This window comes from Jaculus jaculus, chromosome 9 (assembly GCF_020740685.1).
Source record: "Jaculus jaculus isolate mJacJac1 chromosome 9, mJacJac1.mat.Y.cur, whole genome shotgun sequence".
In the NCBI taxonomy this organism is placed as follows: Eukaryota; Metazoa; Chordata; class Mammalia; order Rodentia; family Dipodidae; genus Jaculus; species Jaculus jaculus.
Genome location: NC_059110.1, coordinates 109902922 through 109923375, shown reverse-complemented (window position 1 = coordinate 109923375; position 20454 = coordinate 109902922). Strand labels below are relative to the sequence as shown.

The window sequence follows — 20454 nt, the reverse complement described above, 5'->3', positions numbered from 1 at the left end:
ACAGACAAAGAGGCACATAGAGAAAGAGAGAGAGAATGGTCACACCAGGGCCTCCAGCCACGTGCGCCCCCTTGTGCATCTGGCTAATGTGGGTCCTGGGGACTTGAGCCTCGAACCGGGGTCCTTAGGCTTCACAGGCAAGCGCTTAACAGCTAAGCCATCTCTCCAGCTCTAAGTTTATTTTTTAAAAGATAACCTGTAGCAGTGTTAAATTGTGTTGATGGGCCTGGAGAGATGGCTTAGTGGTTAAGGTACTTACCTACAAAGCCAAGGGACCCAGGTTCGATTGCCCAGTTCCTATGTAAAGCCATATGCACAAAATGATGCTTCCCTCTTTGGCTAGAGGCCTTAGTGTGCCTATTCTCTGCCTGTTTCTTAATTGCTAAGCCTCTATCTGTTTCTTTCTCCCTAACCCTCTCTGCCTCCTTATTTCTCTAAAAAAATAAAATATTTTTTAAAAACTTGTGTTGAGGGTTTAGTGGTTAAGGTGCTTGCCTGTGAAGCCTAAGGACCCAAGTTCAATTTTCCAGAATCCACATGTAAGCCAGATGTACATGGTGGGTGCATGCATCTGGAGTTTGTTTATAGTGGCTAGAGGCCTTGGCATGCCCTTTCTCTCTCTCTCTCTCTGTCTCCCCTCCCCCCTAAAAGTAAGTAATATAAGTAAGTAAATTAAAAAAAATTGTGTTGAGATGGGTTGACAGAAAAAGTTGAAGTTTTACCAACAGTGATTTATTTCTAGGTAAGTTGAAGAACACAGTTCTAGATATTTTGAGGAAAAATGGTAGAATCCTGTGATGGGTTCCCTCAGCACAAATATCTGATCTGTATTTCAGGCTTTCTCTAGTCTGGCTGAAGCTGCTTATGAAGCTGCAGATGTAGCTGATGACCAAGAAGAACCAGCCACATACTGTCTGTCTTCTTCCTTTGAAATCATAGTTCAGAAGCTCCTGGAGACAACAGACAGGTAATAATTGGTAATCCATAGACGTAAGTGGTACCTTCACATCCAACTCTTGCTGCCTTCTGTGTGGAGAGTAGAGACAGGAGGACAGCTTTACCTGCTTTGAAGAAACAATCAGATCTGTAGTAGGTTGATTACTTAAAGAGATAAAGAAAGAAAGGTACTCTATGTTTAACCTTAAAAGTGTTCAGTTTAGCTGGTCATGTTGGCACATGCTTTTAGTTCTTTTTTTTTTCTGAGGTCGGGTCTCACTCTAGCTCAGGCTGACCTGGAATTCACTATGTAGTCTCAGGGTAGCCTCGATCCCCCAGCGATCCTCCTACCTCTGCCTCCCGAGTGCTGGGATTAAAGGCGTGTGCCGCCACGCCCGGCTCTGGCGCATGCTTTTAATCCCAGCACTGACGTGGCAGAGGTAGGATTGCTGTGATTTTCAGGTCAGCCTGGGCTAGAGTGATACCTTGCTAAAAAGTTTGGTTTAGGGCTGCTGAGATGGCTGAACAGTTAAAAGGTGCCTGCTACAAAGCCTGATGGCCCAGGTTTAATTCTCCACCCATGTAAAGCCAGATGCACAAAGTGTCAGGTGCATCCAGAGGCCCTGGTGTGCCCATACTCATTCTCTATGTCTGCCTCTTCCTCCACTCAAATTCTTAAAAATGTTCTTAGCCAGGTGTGGTGGTGCACACCTTTAATCCCAGCAATTGGGAGGCAGAGGTAAGAGGATTGCCATGAGTTCAGGGCTACCCTGAGACTACATACTGTATTTCAGGTCAGCCTGGGCTAGTGAGACCCTAGAGAGATAGAAAACAGCCACAGAATGGGTGCACCAGGGCCTCCAACCACTGCCGACAGACTCGAGATCCTGGGTACCACTTTGTGCATCTGGCTTTACCTGGGAAGTGGGGAAGAACTTGGGTTGTTAGGCTTTTCAGGCAAGCAACTTGACTGCTGAGCCATCTCTCCAGCCCAAATTTTTTTAAAAATTATTTGCAAGGTGAGAGAGGAGACAGAGAATGGGCACATCAGGTCCTAGCCACTGCAAATGAACCAGATGCATGTGCCACTTTGTGCATCTGACTTTACGTGGATATTGGAGAGTCAAACCCAAGTTAGGTTTTGCAGGCAAGCACCTTAGCCAGTTAGCCATCTCTCCAGCCCCAAAATATATTTTTTTAATTCTTATTTGTTTCCATGCAGAGAGAAAGGGGGTACCAGAGCCTCCAGCCTCTGCAAATGAACTCTAGGTGCATGCACCACTTTATGCAACTGGCTTTCTACATGGGTACTGAGGAACTGAATTTGGATAATTAGGCTTTGCAGGCAGGTGCCTTAACTGCTGAGACATCTCTCCAGTCCTCCAAACTTTTAAGTAAAAATCAATGTTCAGGGCTGGAGAGGTGGCTTAGCGGTTACGGTGCTTGTCTGCAAAGCCTAAGGACCCATGTTCAACTCTGTAGATCCCATGTAAGTCAGGTACACAAGATGACGGTAGCACATGCACACAAAGCAGCACACGTGTCTTGAGTCTGATTTCAGTGGCTGAAACCCTGGCACATGCACTGCTTCTCTTTATCTCTCTCTTAAAAAGAAATGAAAAAAATATTTCAAGCTGCGTGTGATAGCACACACCTTTAATCCCAGCATTTGGAGGCAGAGGTAGGAGGATCACCAAGAGTTTGAGGCCAGCCTGAGACTACAGAGTGAATTCCAAGTCAGTGTGGGATCTGGGATAGAGCAAGACCATACCTCAAAAAAACAAAAAGAAAAGTTCATTTTATCTTCAAAGCTGCCTATGGTAGTGCCTGCCTGTAGCCTGTAATCTTAGCTGTAGGACAAAAATCTGAAAGTAGTTTCATTTCTCTCTCTCTCTCTTTAGGTTTTTGATTTTTTTTTTTTAATTTTTAAGTTTTTGGTTTTTCGAGGTAGGGTCTCACTGTATCCCAGGCTGACCTGGAATTCACTTTGGAGTCTCGGGGTGACCGCAAACTCACGGCAATCCTCCTACCTCTGCCTCCCGAGTGCTGGGATTAAAGGTGTGCGCCACCATGCCCGGCTTGGTTTTTTATTTTTGAGGTAGGGTCTCAACTGTAGCTCAGGCTGACCTGGTAGTCTCAGGGTGGCCTCGAACTCAGGGTGATCCTCCCACCTGTCTCCCACTGCTGGGATGAAAGGTGTGCGCTACTATGCCCAGCCTATTTCTCTCCTTTTTACAAAGTAATTGAGTATAGAGTCTTTTCATTGATTAGTATTTGATTGATTATAAGAGAAATAGTGAAAAGTGGTAGGAATTTGTCACACCAAATTAAGAATTGCTATTTTTCTTTCTCGTAGTTTGGAGGGGGTTGAGAGAGGTAGGTAACACACATGCAGATGTGCTAGCTCTACAGCATGTGTGGAGGGTAGAGGACAACCTTGTTTGAGGAAAGACCTCCTATTTACTCACTGTAGTTGTGTACAAGATGTTCGCACTACTATGTCCTGGTTTTCACATGGGTTCTGGGAACCAAACTTTAAAAAATAGATTTTTTTGTGATTTATTTGTATGTGTTTTTTTTTTGGTTTTTTTTTTTTTGGTTTTTCAAGGTAGGGTCTCACTCTGGCTCACCTGAAATTCACTCTGTAGTCTCAGGGTGGGCTCGAACTCTCAGCGATCCTCCTACCTCTGCCTCCCGAGTGCTGGGATTAAAGGCGTGCACCACCACGCCCAGCTGTTTATTTGTATGTTTTGTAAAAGGGTTTCATGTTTCCCAGGCTGGTCTCCTAACATGCTGTGTAGCTAAGGATGACCTTGAACTTCTGCGCCTTCTGTCTTCTGAGAGCAGGCATGCACCACCGTGGCCCAGTTCATGTGGTTCTGGAGATTGGAATGCACTGTACCAATTGGGCTGCATCTGAAGCCCCAGGCAACTTCTTGAATTGGACACATCCTTTCTTTACTATTTCAAGCAATTGCTTGCCCTTAACGGTTTTAGCCTACTCTGCCTCTCCGATTAAAAAAAGCCATCCATTCTAATTTTTAAAAAATATTTATTTATCTATTTTGAGAGAAAGAGAATGGATGGGTACACCAGGGCCTCTAGCCACTGCAAACAAACTGCAGACACATGTACCACCTTGTGCATCTTGCTTTATGTGGGTGCTGGGGAATCATACTCAGGCCCTCAGACTTTGCAGACAAGTGCCTTAACTGCTGAGCCATTTCTCCAGCCCTCCATTCTAAATTTAAGGGCTGGAGAGATGGCTTAGCGGTTAAGCGCTTGCCTGTGAAGCCTAAGGACCCCGGTTCGAGGCTCGGTTCCCCAGGTCCCACGTTAGCCAGATGCACAAGGGGGCACACGCGTCTGGAGTTCGTTTGCAGAGGCTGGAAGCCCTAGCGTGCCCATCTCTCTCTCCCTCTATCTGTCTTTCTCTCTGTGTCTGTCACTCTCAAATAAATAAATAAATAAAATTATAAATTTTAAAAAAAATTTGGGAGAGAAAGGGGATGAGGCGGGGAGAGAGAGAATGGGCACACAAGGGCCTTCAGCCTCTGCAAATGAACTCCATACGCATGTGTCCCCTTGTGCATCTGGCTTATGTGGCTCCTGGGTCCTCAGGCTTCAGGCAAATGCCTTAACCACTAAGCCATTTCCCCCAGTCCGCATTTTAAATTTTTTTTTTTTAAAGAAGAAACTTTTTTTTTTTTTTTATTTGAGAGCAACAGAGAGAAGGAGGCAGAGAGAGAGAGAGAGACAGAGACAGAATGGGCACGCCAGAGCTTCCAGCCTCTGTAAACGAACTCCAGATGTGTGCGCCCCCTCGTGCATCTGGCTAACGTGGGTCCTGGGGAATTGAGCCTCGAACCGGGGTCCTTAGGCTTGTTAGGCAAGCACTGAACCACTAAGCCATCTCTCCAGCCCCGGCATTTTAAATTTTAACCAAGTCTGGCAAGTAGAGTTTTGGCTTAAAGAACTTTTTTTGTGGGAGGGGGGGTTCTGAGGTAGGGTCTCATTCTAGACCAGGCTGATCAGGAATTCACTATGTAGTGTAAGGGTGATTTCAAACTCAAGGGTGATCCTCCTACCTCAGTCTCCCAAATGATGGGATTAAAGATGTGTGCCACCACGCCCAGCCACTTTATTTTTTGAGCTTGAATACCCTCTGTAATCTAGGCTGCTCTCAAACTCATGGCAGTCCTCCTGTCTTAGCCTCCCAATTGCTAGAATTATAGGTGTGAAGCATTGCTCCCTTGGTTGATACTTATTGTATTCCCAATTTAAACCTGGACTACAGTATGTCATTCACAGTTGAACATGTGGTTCTTTATGCATGTTAAGCAGGCACTGCACTTCTGAAGTACACTGCCGCTCCTGTTTTTCTCTCTGTGGAGAAACCATGTCTGCCTCAGTTACTCATTCATTTCCCCTCAGTTGAGTCTTTTTAAAATTTTTGTTCTTACAGACCTGATGGACACCAGAACAACCTGAGGAGTTCTGCCTATGAATCTCTAATGGAAATTGTGAAAAACAGTGCCAAGGACTGTTACCCTGCAGTTCAGAAAACAACATTGGTCATCATGGAAAGACTGCAGCAGGTGCTGCAGATGGAGGTGAGGCTTGGGAGTTCCCTGGCCATAGGGGAAGAGGCAGTACTTCTCACATGCTGTTGTTTTCCTCATTATTGCTTCTTTGTGGTAGTCTATGTTTTTTCTCTCAAAGATAATACGGAGGGCCTATGTGAAGACATTACAACTTTGAACAATACCCTAGGTTCAACATTATTTCTTCTTTTCCTTACAGTCACATATCCAAAGCACATCAGATCGGATCCAATTCAACGACCTTCAGTCTTTACTCTGTGCAACTCTTCAGGTATGATGGTGTCTTCCCACTTGATAGTGTCAGGGAAGAGAACCTTAACAGTTTGACAAGCTCATGTATCCATAGAGCTCTGACCCTGTCCAGTGGTGCTGACTTGAGCTACTCTCAGAAAGCTTTGATTTGTAATAGATTGCAACACCTTTTCTGTCTGTCCAGAAATATCCATTTTGTCTTCATACAGCATAATGGCAGGGATGTCTTGGTTTAGTGGTTCTTCCCGGCTGTACAGCTAGTGTGGCAGCTTTTTACACTGTTTTTATGAGATAGTCCAAGCCCAGCTCAGTGACTCCCAGTTGTACTCTCATAGCTAAAAGCAAGCCCTGGAGCTGGGCGAGGTGGCGCACACCTCTAGTCCCAGCACTCAGTTGGCAGAGGTAGGAGGATCACCAGGAGCTCAAGGCTACCCGGACACTACATAGTGAATTCCAGATCAGCCTGAGCTAGAGTGACACCCTACCTCGAAAAACCAAAAAAAAAAAAAAAAAGTGTAGCCCTGATAGCTAGGGTTGTAGCTCAGTGGTAGAGCAACTTTCTATCATGTGCACAGCTGTAGGTTCTATCCCATTATGGGCAGGGGAGGGGGAGGCTGCTTGAACTTGTTGTATTGTCAAAGCAGGGCCTCACTCCATCTTGCCCAGGCTGACCTGAACCGCACTCTGTAGCTTTGAATTCACAGTGATCCTTCTACCTCTGAGGTTGATGGCATGTGCTGCCACTCCTGGCTGCCCATCATTGTGTGAAACACTTGCTGTTCTGTCACTTATAGGGCATTTTATTCAGTCATCCAAGGAGTGATTAGGAAAACTAAATGTTCACTCTCAACTTACAAGGTGGACAAGACTATTTTCTAACTAAGAACAAAATAAAACCCAGAAGCGTTTCATCTGAAGCTTAATTAGGTATTGGATTTTGATATTTACCTTCCTGTGAGCTCTTCTTTTTGGTTTTTTTGGTCTGTAGCCCAGGCTGACCTGGATTTCACTATGTAGTCTTAGGTTGGCCTCAAAACTCACTGATCCTCCTGTCTTGGCCTCCATAACACTGGCATGAGAGGTGTGCACCACAATACCCTCCCATATTTTCTTTTAGTTTCAGATTTTGTATTTTAAAATATTGTGCAAATAAATTTTCAAAATATATTTGCAAGAGACAGAATATGAGAATGGGTGATCCAGGGTTTCTGTTCACTGCAAATGAACTCCAGATGCATGTACCACTTTGTGCATCTGTCTTTATGTGGGTACTAGGGAATTAATCCTGCGTCCTTAGGCATTGCAGGCAAGTGCCTTAAGCCCTGAGCCATCTCTCCAGACCAAGACTTCATATTTTGTTTATTTTTATTTATTTGACTGTGAAAGTGGGGGAGAGAGAGAGAATGGGTATGCAAGGGCCTCCAGCCACTGCAGATGAACTCCAGATGTATGCATCTGGCTAACGTAGGTCCTGGGAAATGGAGCCTGGGTCCTTTGGCTTTGCAGGCAGACGCCTTAACCGCTAAGCCATCCTTCCAGCCCTATTTTTCGCTTTTTGAGGTTGGTTTTCACAGTCCAGAGTGACTTGAAATTCATTATGTAGTCTCGGGTGGCCTTAAACTCATGGCAATCCTCCTATCTTTACCTCCTGAGTGCTGGGATTAAAGGCGTGTACCACCATTCCTGGCCTTTATCTTATCTGACATTACAGGAATATTTCTGTGACTACATGGAGTGAACAAGGGTAAGGAAGGTTTGACTTTATTTTAGCACTGTTTCTTTTGGTTTTTCAAGGTAGGTTCTTGCTTTAGCCCAGGCTGGCCTGGAATTCACTATGTAGACTCAGGGTGGCCTCGAACTCATGGCAGTCTTAGTTCTGGGATTAAAGGCGTGTGCCACTACCCGCCATTTTCTTGATTTTGAGGTATACTCTTGTTCTAGCCCAGGCTAAACTGGAATTTACTATAGGGTCTCAGACTGGCCTCAAACTCAAGGTGATCCTCCTACCTTGGCCTCCTATGTGCTGAGATTAAAGGCTTGTACCACCATACTTGACTCATGACTGTTTCTTGGTTATCACCCATAATTGAGATGTAGGAAGGGTTGCTTTTTGTTTATTTTATGAGTAAAATGATAAATCCTTCTTGAAAGCTTAGATGATTTGTAAGACTGGAATATGGAAAGTACTGATGGAATTTTCAGACAAGTGAGATGCAGAAGAAGTAACTTTTTATATATCAGAGTAGAGTATTTTGTGTTTGGGGTGAATTAAGAAACAGAAGAGGGCTGGAGAGATGGCTTAGAAGCTAAGGTGCTTGCCTACAAAGCCTCAGGACACAGGTTCAATTCCACAGTGGGTACATAAACCACATGTGCAAGGTGGAACAAGCATCTGGAGTTTGTGTTGGCTATGGGCCCTAGTGCAACCATTATTTCTCTATCGTTCCCCCCCCCCCCCCCGGTCTCTCTGTCTCTGTCTCTCTCTCTCTCTCTCTCAAATAAATAAATAAAATATTTTTTAAATAGTGGGATAGCTGTGAATTCAAAGCCAGCCTGAGTTTGTATATTTCAGGTCATCCTGGACTAGAGCAAAATTCTACCTCAAAAAAGAAAAGAAACAGACTTGTTTAATCCTAGCATTTTAGAGGCCAAGACAGGAGGATCACTATGATTTAGAAACTAGACTGGGTTACAAGCATAAGTTCTAGGTCAGCCTGGGCTAGAATAAAACCCTGCTTCAAAAAGAAAAGGAGAGATGGCTTAGTGTTTTAAGTTGCTTAATAAAAAAAGAAAATCTATTTTAAATTTTTTTTTAAAGTTATTTATTTGCAATGAGAAAGAGGGTGGGAGAGAGAATGGGCACGCCAGGGCCTCCAGCCACTGTAAATGAACTCCAGATGTATGTGCCCCTTGTTCATCTGGCTTACATGGGTCCTGGGGAATTGAACCTGAGTCCTTTGGCTTTGCAGGCAAGCGCCTTAACCGCTAAGCCATTTCTCCAGTCCCAGAAATTTTGACTGCATGTAATTTTACTGTTCTTTAAGAAGAGACATGGTCTTAAAAATCAAAGGAGCCGGGTGTGGTGGTGCACTCCTTTAATCCCAGCACCCAGAGGCACTGGTAGGTGGATCACCATGAGTTCAAGGTCAGCCTGAGCTAGAGTGAAACCCTACCTCAAAAAACAAACAAATAAATAAATAAGATGAATAAATAATCAAAGGACTTAATTCATTTTTAAAAAGAAAAGTCTAGTGTTCGGATTGGAGGAGGGTTTGGAATTAACAGATTCTGAATTCTTATTCATTTCACAGAATGTTCTGCGGAAAGTGCAGCATCAAGATGCTTTACAGATCTCTGATGTGGTCATGGCCTCCCTGTTAAGGATGTTCCAAAGCACAGCTGGGTCTGGGGGAGTGCAAGAGGATGCCTTGATGGCAGTTAGCACACTGGTGGAAGGTCAGTGAGCAGTAATTAGACAGGGAGTGTCTGAATGCAAGAAAGAGCTTATCTAAGGTTCTTCCATTGAAGGTTAATTTGCTTGTTGAAGTTTGGTTCCTATTAGGATGGAGGATGTGAAAGATGTTAAGTTTCTTTCCTGTTACTTAGTGCTTTCTGATTTGGATTTTAGCAAATCATGGGGCTTGGTGTAGTATGGAATAAACTATCATGTGAGCTATAGGAATTAGTTGATTTTCCTGATTGTTAATTGTTTGATTAGAAAATTGCTCTCAGGAAACTATATCTGACTTAAGAGTCTTTGAAGGATATTATTTGCACATCAAAGAGGGCTTTAGAGTTCAGGGATAACTTGTCAAGTATATCACTAAAGCCATTACTTGAGGACCATTCTTCTGAGGAACAGGCCTATTTTTAGCATAAAGAATCTTATGGTCAGCTGGTTAGGGTGGTCCACACCTTTAATCCCAACATTCTGGAGGCTGAGGTAGGATTGCTGTGGGTAGTTCCTGGACACCCTGGACTAGAGTTAAGAGCCTGCCTTAAAAAAAAAAGCCAGATTCTGTTTCCAAAGCCATGTGTAGTGGTAAACATCTGTAATGCAAGAAGCACACTGGAGGTGGGGACAGAAAGATGGTGAGTTGAGGCCCTGTCTCAAGGGCGAAAAAAAGGGATGCTGTGGGGTGCAGCTTAGTAGAGTGCTTAGCTAATGTGCAGAAAGCCCTGGGCTGACCACTCGCATAACACAACATAAACTGAGCATCATGGTGCATTTCTGTAATCCCAGCGTTGGGGAGGTTGAGTCAAGAGGATCAGAAGTTCAAGAGGAACCTCAGATAAGAGTGATCTCTTGCCTTTTTTAAAAAAAAAAAAAAAAAAAAGAGCAGTGTGGAGAATAAAACCTATAGCATGGCTTAGCGGTTAAGGTACTTGCTTGCAAAGCCAAAGGACCCAGATTTGATTCCCCAGGACCCACATAAGCCAGATGCATAAAGTGGCACGTGCATCTGGAGTTCATTTGCAGTGGCTGGAGACCCTGGTATGCCCATTCTCTTTCTTCTCTCTTTTTCTCTCTGTCAAATAAATAGAGCCGGGCGTGGTGGCGCACGCCTTTCTTTGATCCCAGCACTCGGGAGGCAGAGGTAGAAGTGCCATGAGTTCCAAGGCCACCCTTAGACTACATAGTGATTTTCAGGTCAGCCTGAGCTAGAGTGAGACCCTACCTCGAAAAACAAAACAACAACAACAAACCCAAACAATTAAATATATTTTAAAAGGCAAAGAAGGTAGTTTTGGTTCCTGATCTAAAACTCTGTGCTATTACAACCCCTTTGACATCCTTTTAGCAGCGTGGGATAAAACCCAGGGCCTTACACATGATAGGCAAGTGCTCTACAACTGAAAGCTATACTGTTTACCCTTAGACTGCTTTTCCTATTTGTGTCTTATTTAAATTCTTATTGGGATTGTCTGTCAAGAAATCATATTTATTCCATTTGCTGTAGTTTTGAAGCTGGCCTCCAGAGAGGATATTTAATCAGATAGAGGAGGGGACACACAGAAGGCAATATTGCTAGCTTAGTAACTTAAATTATCCTTGAAGTTCCTTGAGGTTCCTATCACTTTGGTGTAGCCTCAGTAAAATCCCATCCTGGGGAAACATGACATTGTCTTCTGGGAGTAAGAATTTGGCCCTTCCAGCAGTTGTTAGAAGCTTGGCTTACATGAAAAGGCTTTGATGTCTGGAGGGTAGAAATAGTAATTAACTCATACTCCACCCAGCTTGTTAAAGTGAATACATTCTGGGAGGGCCAGGGTGGTTATTTTCCTTACCTCATACTCTGAGTTGCTCTCATTAGCTAATAATTTGTTTCTTTAACAGTGTTGGGTGGTGAATTCCTCAAATACATGGAAGCCTTTAAACCCTTCCTGGGCATTGGATTAAAAAATTATGCCGAGTACCAGGTAGGAGATGCTTTTCGAAATATCTGTGGTCTGTGTTTATCTTACAAGTGCCAGGGATCAGACTTGGGGCCTGTACGTACTAGGCAAACATACTTCCACTGAGCTATATTCCAACCCTCAGTCATAATTTAGTATAGACATATATTCAAAATCATAATTTAATATAGACAAAAATGAGGCTCCTGTAGCCTAGGTAGTTTTCCCCTTTGAATTATTTGTAGTCTTAGTGTCTGAACTGGAATTGGTCTAAGAAAAGCAAGATATTGGATCTGCCCGGTAAAGGCTACCAAAGTTAAGTCATTGGACTCCTAAGGAACAAATATGTTTTAAACCAGCTCCTGCCACCACTATGCTTGGTAAACGCTGTCCTTTTTTATTGATAGCTCAGGTAATCCTAGTTCCCTTCTTGCTGTTTTTGTTGTTAAAGCTAAATAACCTGGCAGGAGGAGAACGTTTTCTTAATGGATCAGGTATTAGATGAAAATGCCTTGCTTCTGCAGGCAGCCTGTTCTGTTCTGGAGGTTATTTCCATTCTTTGCAGGTATGTTTGGCAGCTGTTGGCTTAGTTGGAGACTTGTGCCGGGCCCTACAATCTAACATCTTACCTTTCTGTGATGAGGTGATGCAGCTGCTTCTGGAGAACTTGGGGGTGAGTATTTTGTACACAATCTACTTAATCATTCTTGAAGAAATTAATCAACTGGAAAGGAATTTTATTTACACATTAGGATATGTAACTGTGGCTATTGTTCCCAGAGTACTCATTGACAGTGAGCTTCTGAAGAATGGAATCACTTCCTTTAAAAAAAATTTGCCGGGTGTGGTGGTGCACGCCTTTAATCCCAGCACTCAGGAGGCAGAGGTAGGAGGATTGCCATGAGTTCGAGGCCACCCTGAGACTACACAGTGAATTCCAGGTCCGCCTGGGCGAGAGTGAGAGCCTACCTCGAAAAACCAAAAACAAACAAAATTTAAAACTATTTCATTTTAATTAATTTGAGGGGGAAGGCAGAGAGAATGAGCATACCTGGGCCTGTAGCCACTGCAAAAGAACCTCAGACTCATGGGCTACCTGTGCATCTGGCTTATTTATTTATTTATTACAGTCAGAGAGAGTGAGAATGGGCACGCCAGGGCTTCTAGCTATTGCATATGAACTATGGACGAATGTACCACCATGTGCATTTGGCTTATGTGGGACCTGGAGAATCGAATCTGGGTCCTTAGGCTATACAGGCATGTACCTTAGCCGCTAAACTATCTCTCCAGCCAAAGTTGCAGTCTTTTTTTTTTTTTTTTTTTTTTTTTTCAGGGTAGGGCCTCACTCTGTCCCAGGTTGACCAATTCACTATGTAGTCTCAGGGTGGCCTTGAACTCAGCGATCCTCCTGCCTCTGCCTTCCCAGTAAAAAGTTGCAATCTTAATTATAGGAATGGGTGCTTTATTTAGGGAAAAAACTGTAAAGTACAAAGTAAATTCTTTTTTTTTTTTTTAATTTTTTTTATTTATTTGAGAGCAACAGACACAGAGAGAAAGACAGATAGAGGGAGGGAGAGAGAGAATGGGCGCGCCAGGGCTTCCAGCCTCTGCAAACGAACTCCAGATGCGTGCGCCCCCTTGTGCATCTGGCTAACGTGGGACCTGGGGAACCGAGCCTGGAACGAGGGTCCTTAGGCTTCACAGGCAAGCGCTTAACCGCTAAGCCATCTCTCCAACCCACAAAGTAAATTCTTTATCCAGCAGTAACTGCTATGAACTTTGAGTGTTTGAATTAAACAAATTTCCTTTCTCTTTTTCCCTTGTTAGAATGAGAATGTCCACAGGTCTGTGAAGCCACAGATTCTCTCTGTGTTTGGTGATATTGCCCTTGCCATTGGTGGAGAGTTTAAAAAATACCTAGAAGTTGTATTGAATACTCTTCAGCAGGCCTCCCAAGCCCAGGTGGACAAGGTAAGCTTGTGGCTGTGCTGCTGATCTTAAAGCCCAGCTGTAATTGGGTCAGAGGGAGTGCTTCAGACACCACTTAAGTGATCAGCATGATGAAAATTGTGTTTTTTCTCTCTTCTAGTCAGACTTTGACATGGTGGATTATCTGAATGAGTTAAGAGAAGGCTGCTTGGAAGCTTACACCGGAATCGTGCAGGGATTGAAGGGAGATCAGGAGAACGTACACCGTTGAGTATACAACCCAGCTTCCATAGTCTGTTGGGCAGGGTGGACAGGGGCCTATAGATACATCTTCCCTATTGTAGCTCACTGACTAGCACGTGCCGCTGCTTACATGAGGGAAGAACGGAGCAGAGCCTGAGTGAAGACAACAGCTCAAGGGAGGGGATATATAGACAGTAACATTGCTGTTCCCCTTGTGGCTGTGGCTGCTTTGTCTTTGCTTGCTTGCTTTGTTAGTGCTGTGTGGGGGAATCAAACCCAGGGCCTGTGATAGAAAAGCATCCTGTCACTGAAGGATAATCTCCAGCCCTGGTTTACATCTTTCTTTCTTTCTTTTTTTTTGGTTTTTCGAGGTAGAGTCTCACTCTGGTCCAGGCTGACCTGGAATTAACTATGTAGTCTCAGGGTGGCCTTGAACTCATGGCAATCCTCCTACCTCTGCCTCCTGAGTACTGGGATTAAAGGCGTGCGCCACCACGCCCGGCTTTTTTTTGTTTTTTTTTTTTTTTTGTTTTGTTTTTTGAGGGGTAGGGCCTCACTCTAGCCCAGGCTGACATGGAATTTGCTATGTAGTCTCAGGGTGGCCTTGAACTCAGGGAAATCTTCATACCTCTGCCTCTCTAGTGCTGGGATTAAAGGAATATGCCAGCATGTCCAGCTATCTTGAGCATAGTTAAGGGGGGGGGTAGGTGGAGATCCAGCAAAGCTGTTAGAAAAGAAATAGTTTGTACTGTATTTCTTTGACATTGAGGGCTCAGGGGAAAAGTCCATTTGCGCCTATATTCCATTTATGCATGTAGCTCAGTATTATAAAAGCAACTGCCTTAACTTACTGTTTGAGGTCCTGGGATCAGTATTCAGTGTCTTTAAAAAAAAACCAAAAAACAGGGACGTTGTTTCATGCCACAATCCCAGGTAGAAGGATCTCCATTTATTTGAAGCCAGCCTGGGGCTACAGAATAACTTTCAGGTCAGCATAGGCTAGAGAGACCCTGCCTCAGAAAGTTCTCATATATTATATTGATTATGGAAATGGTAATCTGTGGACTCATAATGTACCTATCTGAGTAAGAATAATTTGGGATCCTCTGTAGTTAGTTATCTAGCTTGAATCATGTTAATGGTGTAAGATAATTGGCAATGTGGAGAAGAGGTTTGGTCTTGCCAGATACAGAGCAGTTTCACCAGATCTCATGTGCCTGCGTGCCAGCGTAGAATATGTGGTGTGATTGCATGTATATTATATGATTTTGTATGGAGGTATGTGTGCTCTGCAATTGTATGCAGAGGCAAGAGCAGAATGTTGGGTTTCTTGTGTGCATATTTCTTTGAGATAGACTCTCTGCACCCCACAGTACTGGGTTTATAGATGTGAACAGTCTTGCCCAGTCCTCTCCCTACCTGAGTTTTTTGTTGTTGTTGTTGTTTTTTGATTTTTCGAGGTAGGGTCTCACTCTAGCCCAGGCTGACCTGGAATTCACTATGGAGTCTCAGGGTGGCCTCGAACTCACGGCGATCCTCCTACCTCTGCCTCCTGAGTGCTGGGATTAAAGGTGTGCGCCACCACGCCCGGCCCTACCTGAGTTTTTTACATGGGTTTTTTGGAATTGAATTTAGGGGTCTCAGGCCCTCCTAGACCCTCATGCTAAAAACACAAGCACTCTTGGCCACTGAGCCATCTCCCCAGCTCCCTCCTTTTTCTTTTGTAGCGGATGTAATGCTGGTACAACCCAGAGTAGAATTTATTCTGTCTTTTATTGACCACATTGCTGGAGATGAGGATCATACGGATGGAGTAGTAGCCTGTGCTGCTGGACTGATAGGGTAAGTTATGCTTATTCCAATAACTGAACAGATTCTCACAGAAAGTGTGTAGGAAAAATCTGAGAGTACATATGGTAACAACCCACTTCTTTGGCACAGAGTAGATTGCTTTTTCTTGTTTTTGTAGTGCTGGGGATGGAACCTAGGCCTTTTACAAGACATGAGGCAGCCACTCCACTATCAAGCTACATTCCCAGCTCTCAGGAGGTTTCTTTAGAAAACCCATGCTGGTTGCTCACAAGTGATAATTCACTCCAGACCCTGGAGAGCTGTAATTTTTTGCCACTAAAACCGTATGTTGACCAACAATTTCTGTTTTAGTGTGTTCTGAAGAAGCATTGTTATAAGAACATTGGTCTTGAGCTCAGAGATTTGCTTCTAGTTCTGGTTGGTTCTCTCCACCTCCCAGGCAGGGCTTGAACTCAAAACCATCCTGCTCCCTGAGTACTGGCAATACAGATGTGTGCCACCATGCTCAGCTCTCCTCCTGATTTAACATGAATTAGCTGTTCAGCCTTAGCAGGTCATTCTACTACTTTAGACCTAACTTATCTCAAATCTCTTGAAGTTTTAAGAAGTAAGTGAATGCTAAGAAACCTGTAATTAACTTTGGCAGGAGCAGAAAACATGGTAACTAGTCCAGTTTGTTTTGCACAGGGACTTATGTACTGCATTTGGGAAGGATGTACTGAAATTAGTAGAAGCTAGGCCAATGATCCATGAACTATTAACTGAAGGACGAAGATCGAAGACTAACAAAGCAAAAACTCTTGCTACGTGGGCATCAAAAGAACTGAGGAAACTGAAGAACCAAGCTTGGTAAAATCTCCACTGTCCTTTCTTTTGCTTTCTTAGGAAGAAGTACATTTTCCCTTTTTAGTTTTTTGTTATTGTTGTTTTGTTTTGTTTTTAATTTTTATTTATTTATTAGAGAGAGAGAAAGAGGCAGAGAGAGCAAATGAGTGCACCAGAGCCTCCAGCCATAGCAAACAAACTTCAAACTCATTCACTCCCTTGTACATCTGGCTTACATGGGTCCTGGGGAATCAAACCTGGGTCCTTTGGCTTTGCAGGCAAGTGCCTTAACCACTAAGCCATCTTTCCAGCCCAAGGAGAACATTTTCTATAGGCTGTTCTGGCAGGGGCTGCCATTTAGTCAACTTGTTTCTACTCTCTTCTATATAACTTGCTTTTGGCCCAGGCCTTTTTCAGCCTTGTACTAGTGAAATAACAGGCAGCCTCAGTATTTCCAGAGCCAAATAGTTGACTCTTCATGATGATGTTGGAAAGCTTGTGTATGGTGTACACGCGTGCTTGTGCCTGTGAGCAGGCGTGCACAGGCCAGACAAAGATGTCAGCTGTCCTCTGCCCACTCTTGAACCTTACTTCCCTGAGACTTAAGTATTCTGGCGCTTTCATTCCCTTTCCTCCTCTCTCCCCGCTCCTTCCCCATACCCCCCAAGCACTGGGGATACAGGCTTTTGCATGGCCGTGTCCAGCTTTTTTGTTTTGTTTTTGTTTTTTGAGTTAGGGTTTTACTCTAGCCCAGGCTAACTTGAAATTCACTATTTAGTCTCAGGGTGGCCTTGTGGTGATCCTCTTCCCTCTGCTTCCCAAGTGAACTCAAGGCCTCACACATAGATCAAGCATTTTTACATTGAGCTGCAGTAGGTACTTATTAGAGTAGGTGGGAGTCACGTAGGGAGAAAAGAAAAATAATCAGTCCTTATGAAGTTGATAAATCCCAGAAATTTATAGTGTTTTGTTGGGTACATGTGATCTTAGGGTGACTTTGTCTTCTGTGTTTTTTAGATCTGGTACCGTTGGGATGATAACCTGAGACCCCCACTGGAAATCTCCAATCTTTTGAAAAACCCGGAAGTGAGGAGTGTGCACGGATGCTGAATGTTTGGGAATGAGAGGATGAGTGAGTGAGGCTTGAAAACACACCACATTGAAAATCCTGCCACAGCCGCAGCCAACAACAGCAGCGCTGCTCGTGAGCTAAGTGAGCACTGACTTTAGAACACCATAACATCAGCCATCTTGGAAAAGAGAAACGGCGGATTTACTTGCTTATTAAAACAAAAAACTGTCTCTTCCCAGGGGAGGCTAGAAGTAGCTTGTCTGTTTTGGCTGTGCCGAAGGGAAGGATTGGTTTGGGAAAGGAGGAGGGACTGGGTTCAGCTGTGGTGCTTTGTTGTAAAAGGCAGCCTGGCCTTTGCTACTGAGGAGAAAGATGGAGCCCGGGTCTTGAGCCCACCTTCGCCGTACCTTTGCCACATGGTACTTTATATGTGCCGGTTAGAAGGAGTGTGAGGGATTTTACAGTCTGAGAATGAGTGTGTGTGAGTGAGGCGGTATCCACATTCTCAACTTCAAGTCATTGCAGTTTCTTTTTCCCAGAAAAAAAAAGGGTTAGATGTTGCATTTCATTAACTAACTGAAAGTTCTGTCTACTGATGCAGCACAAGAGATGTGTTTAAAAAGAAAAAAAAAAAGGAAAGAAGCTCTTTAGGTTTTGTTTTAATTATTCTAGGAAAACACTGACGCATTGTCAGAGCTCCTGTCCTGATCTTTCATCAAGGCGCCTTTCCTGATGACGTGGTTCAACTGTGAATGTAGAAGTGGGGGGAGGGGGAGAAAAGCAAACTTGAGTTAGAGGATATAGAAAACCTACAGTACTATTGTTACAAATAAAGATGCAGACTTTGAGGGAAAAAAAGCCACAACCCTAACCAAAATTTTAAAATTCAAACATTGGCAGCACAAAACAAAAGCTCTCTCCTGACTTGTATCGTGGCAGTCTGAACGCCCCCAGAAAATTGTGCCAAAGACTTCAGAACACAAATGTACAATAAAAGTAAATACACACACACACACACAAGAAAGCAAACTTCAGGTAACTATTTTGGATTGCAAATGAAGATAAATTTAATGTTCAAACAATCTGATAAAATAACCATTTGGAAACTGCTTGGCCTTCTGTTCTTTTATTTGGTTGACTGCAATGCGATATTGGTCTCTTGCTGCACTTCCAAACCAACTAAAAAAGAAAATTGTGTGTGTATGTGTACACACACTACAGCTGTTGTGATGAAAATGGCACTTAAAAGGTTTATATTTTTTCATTGATGAAGATTAATAAAATGGTGTCAAACATTCCCCTGCTCACACGCTTTAGTATTTTTTTAGTGTGATGTGCTGTGATGACCATAGTTTTCCCTTCTACACGGGAACAGGGCACCCTGAAGTTTAGAATCTTTCAGCAATAAGAAAGGATTTCAGTGAGCTTTGATCCCTTTTTGGTTTTTACAGCTATTAGGATTTTTTGCTGGCATTTCAAATATGCTGCTTTGAAGTAAGGGAAGTTTTTAAGTTGCTTCCTGGTAGTTGGAGGGTTAAAAACAAGACCCTTATTCCCACTCTGATTTTTTTTTGTAGCAGGAGGTATGGGCTTACAATTTTTCACCACCACTCTTCCCCTCCTTATCCAAGCCTTCCATTTATTTGTAAGTGGGATTCGCTCCACTTTTGTCTATCCATACAGCAGCATCTCTTAATAGCTCTTGTACAGGGTATCAGATATTGTGCCTTTTGGTGCCAGGTTCAAAGTCAAGTGCCGATCTGATCTATGAACCAGTGTACAAAAAAAATTATATATATATATATATATATATGAAGGAGAGACACTCCATTGTGAATCAAGAAATCACACCAGCTCCTAAGCCCTGTTGAGAAGAGAGGCCTGGTCCTTTACATGCCTTGTTTCCATTTTAGCTGTTCTTGTGAATATACTAACCATTCCTGATTCTAGAATAGTGTTGGGGCAGGCTTAGGGAGGGTCAGAAATAGTGGAGAAAGAAAAAAAATTGATCATTCCTCAGTGCTACCCATTTCTGTCCTGTGTGGGCTGTTGAGCTAGACAGCAGGAGAATAAAGTACACCGAGAACCACAATGACAACAAAACCTCCCATGTGTTTGTCATGTTTTGTTCCAGGGAAGCAATTGATGAGTGCTGTTACTAATGCTTTCTCTCAGATGCATTCAATGCTGGAGAGGAGGAACTTCCTGGTTGGATTGTAGTTTGGTGCCTTGCAGCTGTTCTGCACTGGTTATGCATTCAATCCCCTTTGAGTTACCTTCAGCTACTGGGTTTTCCCTAGTCTGGGTATTTGTCCTTAATCAGTTGTACCACCCAAAGCAACTGGATGCAAAAGGCATTCTGTCCACTCGCCGAATGGACCTTCCCCACCCTGAGTGTTGGCACATTCCTTCAAGAATGTAGTTACCGTCTGCTTGGGAAGATGGCAGTGCAAATGTGAAGAAAATGGGCATCGGACTAGAGTTTGGTTTGCCGCAAGTGGCAGCTGCCTATTCCAATCACTTTAATTTTGCTTTCATTTCCCCCAGTTCTCCTCCTCCCCTCTGTTGAAATGTTGAAACTTTAGCTGTCAGAGGCAATTGTAATACTGCCCTAGGGATTTGTGGAGAAAGGGAGGGGAATTGCTCAGTGCAGTGTTTTAACTTTCAGAACCAAGCAATCTATTTACGCTTACTATTTAAGAAGTGTGTTAGTCCGACTTTAAGAGAAATCCAAACTCCATCAGCTTTCGATAGCATCTTGGTTTTTGAAACAACTTCACTCTGTAATTGGCATTCAGAATGCCATTGGCATGCCAGTCTGTGTGATGGCATTAAAGACCTGTTAAAACACTTGAGCCCAACTTTTATTAACCAAAACTGATACCACCACCTTTATCTTCTAAATAAAGTCAGCTTTATTTTTATTTTCAATATTTTACTGCTTCATATATTTTTTTTGTTCCAAATGATGTCACCTCTGTGGAGGTGAAGTGAGTGGTTTGAAAGGCTGAAGTATGTGGTGATGGTGCGTGTGTGTGTGTGCGCATGTGTGCATGTGTCACGCATGTGTGTTGGACGCAACTCTTAGAAACAAACTAAGCAGGGAGACTGCAAAATAACTGGAATAAGGAACCACATGCAGGTTTGCTGCTGGAAGGGTGACTGAAGCAGTAGAGAGATTATCTTGTCTTGTGCATATTTTTTCCCGAAGTTGCTGTTTACTTAGCTGGCAACATACACATAATTATGCATAGTAGCACTTGCAGGATAGGTGGTGGAAATACCCAGTTGATGTTGAGAAGTAAAACCAGGGCTGACATTAATGTCCTGTTTTAGCCTTTTCTGACTACACACCCCATAAATAAGATGGTCACGTGCCGG

General features: G+C 43.5%; 1 protein-coding gene across 1 annotated transcript in view; it reads left to right on the top strand.

Moving 5' to 3' along the window:
- Kpnb1 (karyopherin subunit beta 1) overlaps positions 1-20004 on the top strand; it is a 45958-nt gene extending 25954 nt beyond the window's left edge. The window contains exons 12-22 of the mRNA XM_004655503.3: positions 837-967; positions 5402-5549; positions 5740-5811; positions 9104-9248; positions 11131-11213; positions 11755-11862; positions 13020-13163; positions 13282-13387; positions 15092-15206; positions 15864-16025; positions 17019-20004. Of these exons, the coding sequence (XP_004655560.1) occupies positions 837-967; positions 5402-5549; positions 5740-5811; positions 9104-9248; positions 11131-11213; positions 11755-11862; positions 13020-13163; positions 13282-13387; positions 15092-15206; positions 15864-16025; position 17019 (1215 nt within the window). The 3' untranslated portion in view covers positions 17020-20004. The remainder of the gene's footprint in view (positions 1-836; positions 968-5401; positions 5550-5739; positions 5812-9103; positions 9249-11130; positions 11214-11754; positions 11863-13019; positions 13164-13281; positions 13388-15091; positions 15207-15863; positions 16026-17018) is intronic.
- The last annotated feature ends 450 nt before the right edge of the window (positions 20005-20454 follow it).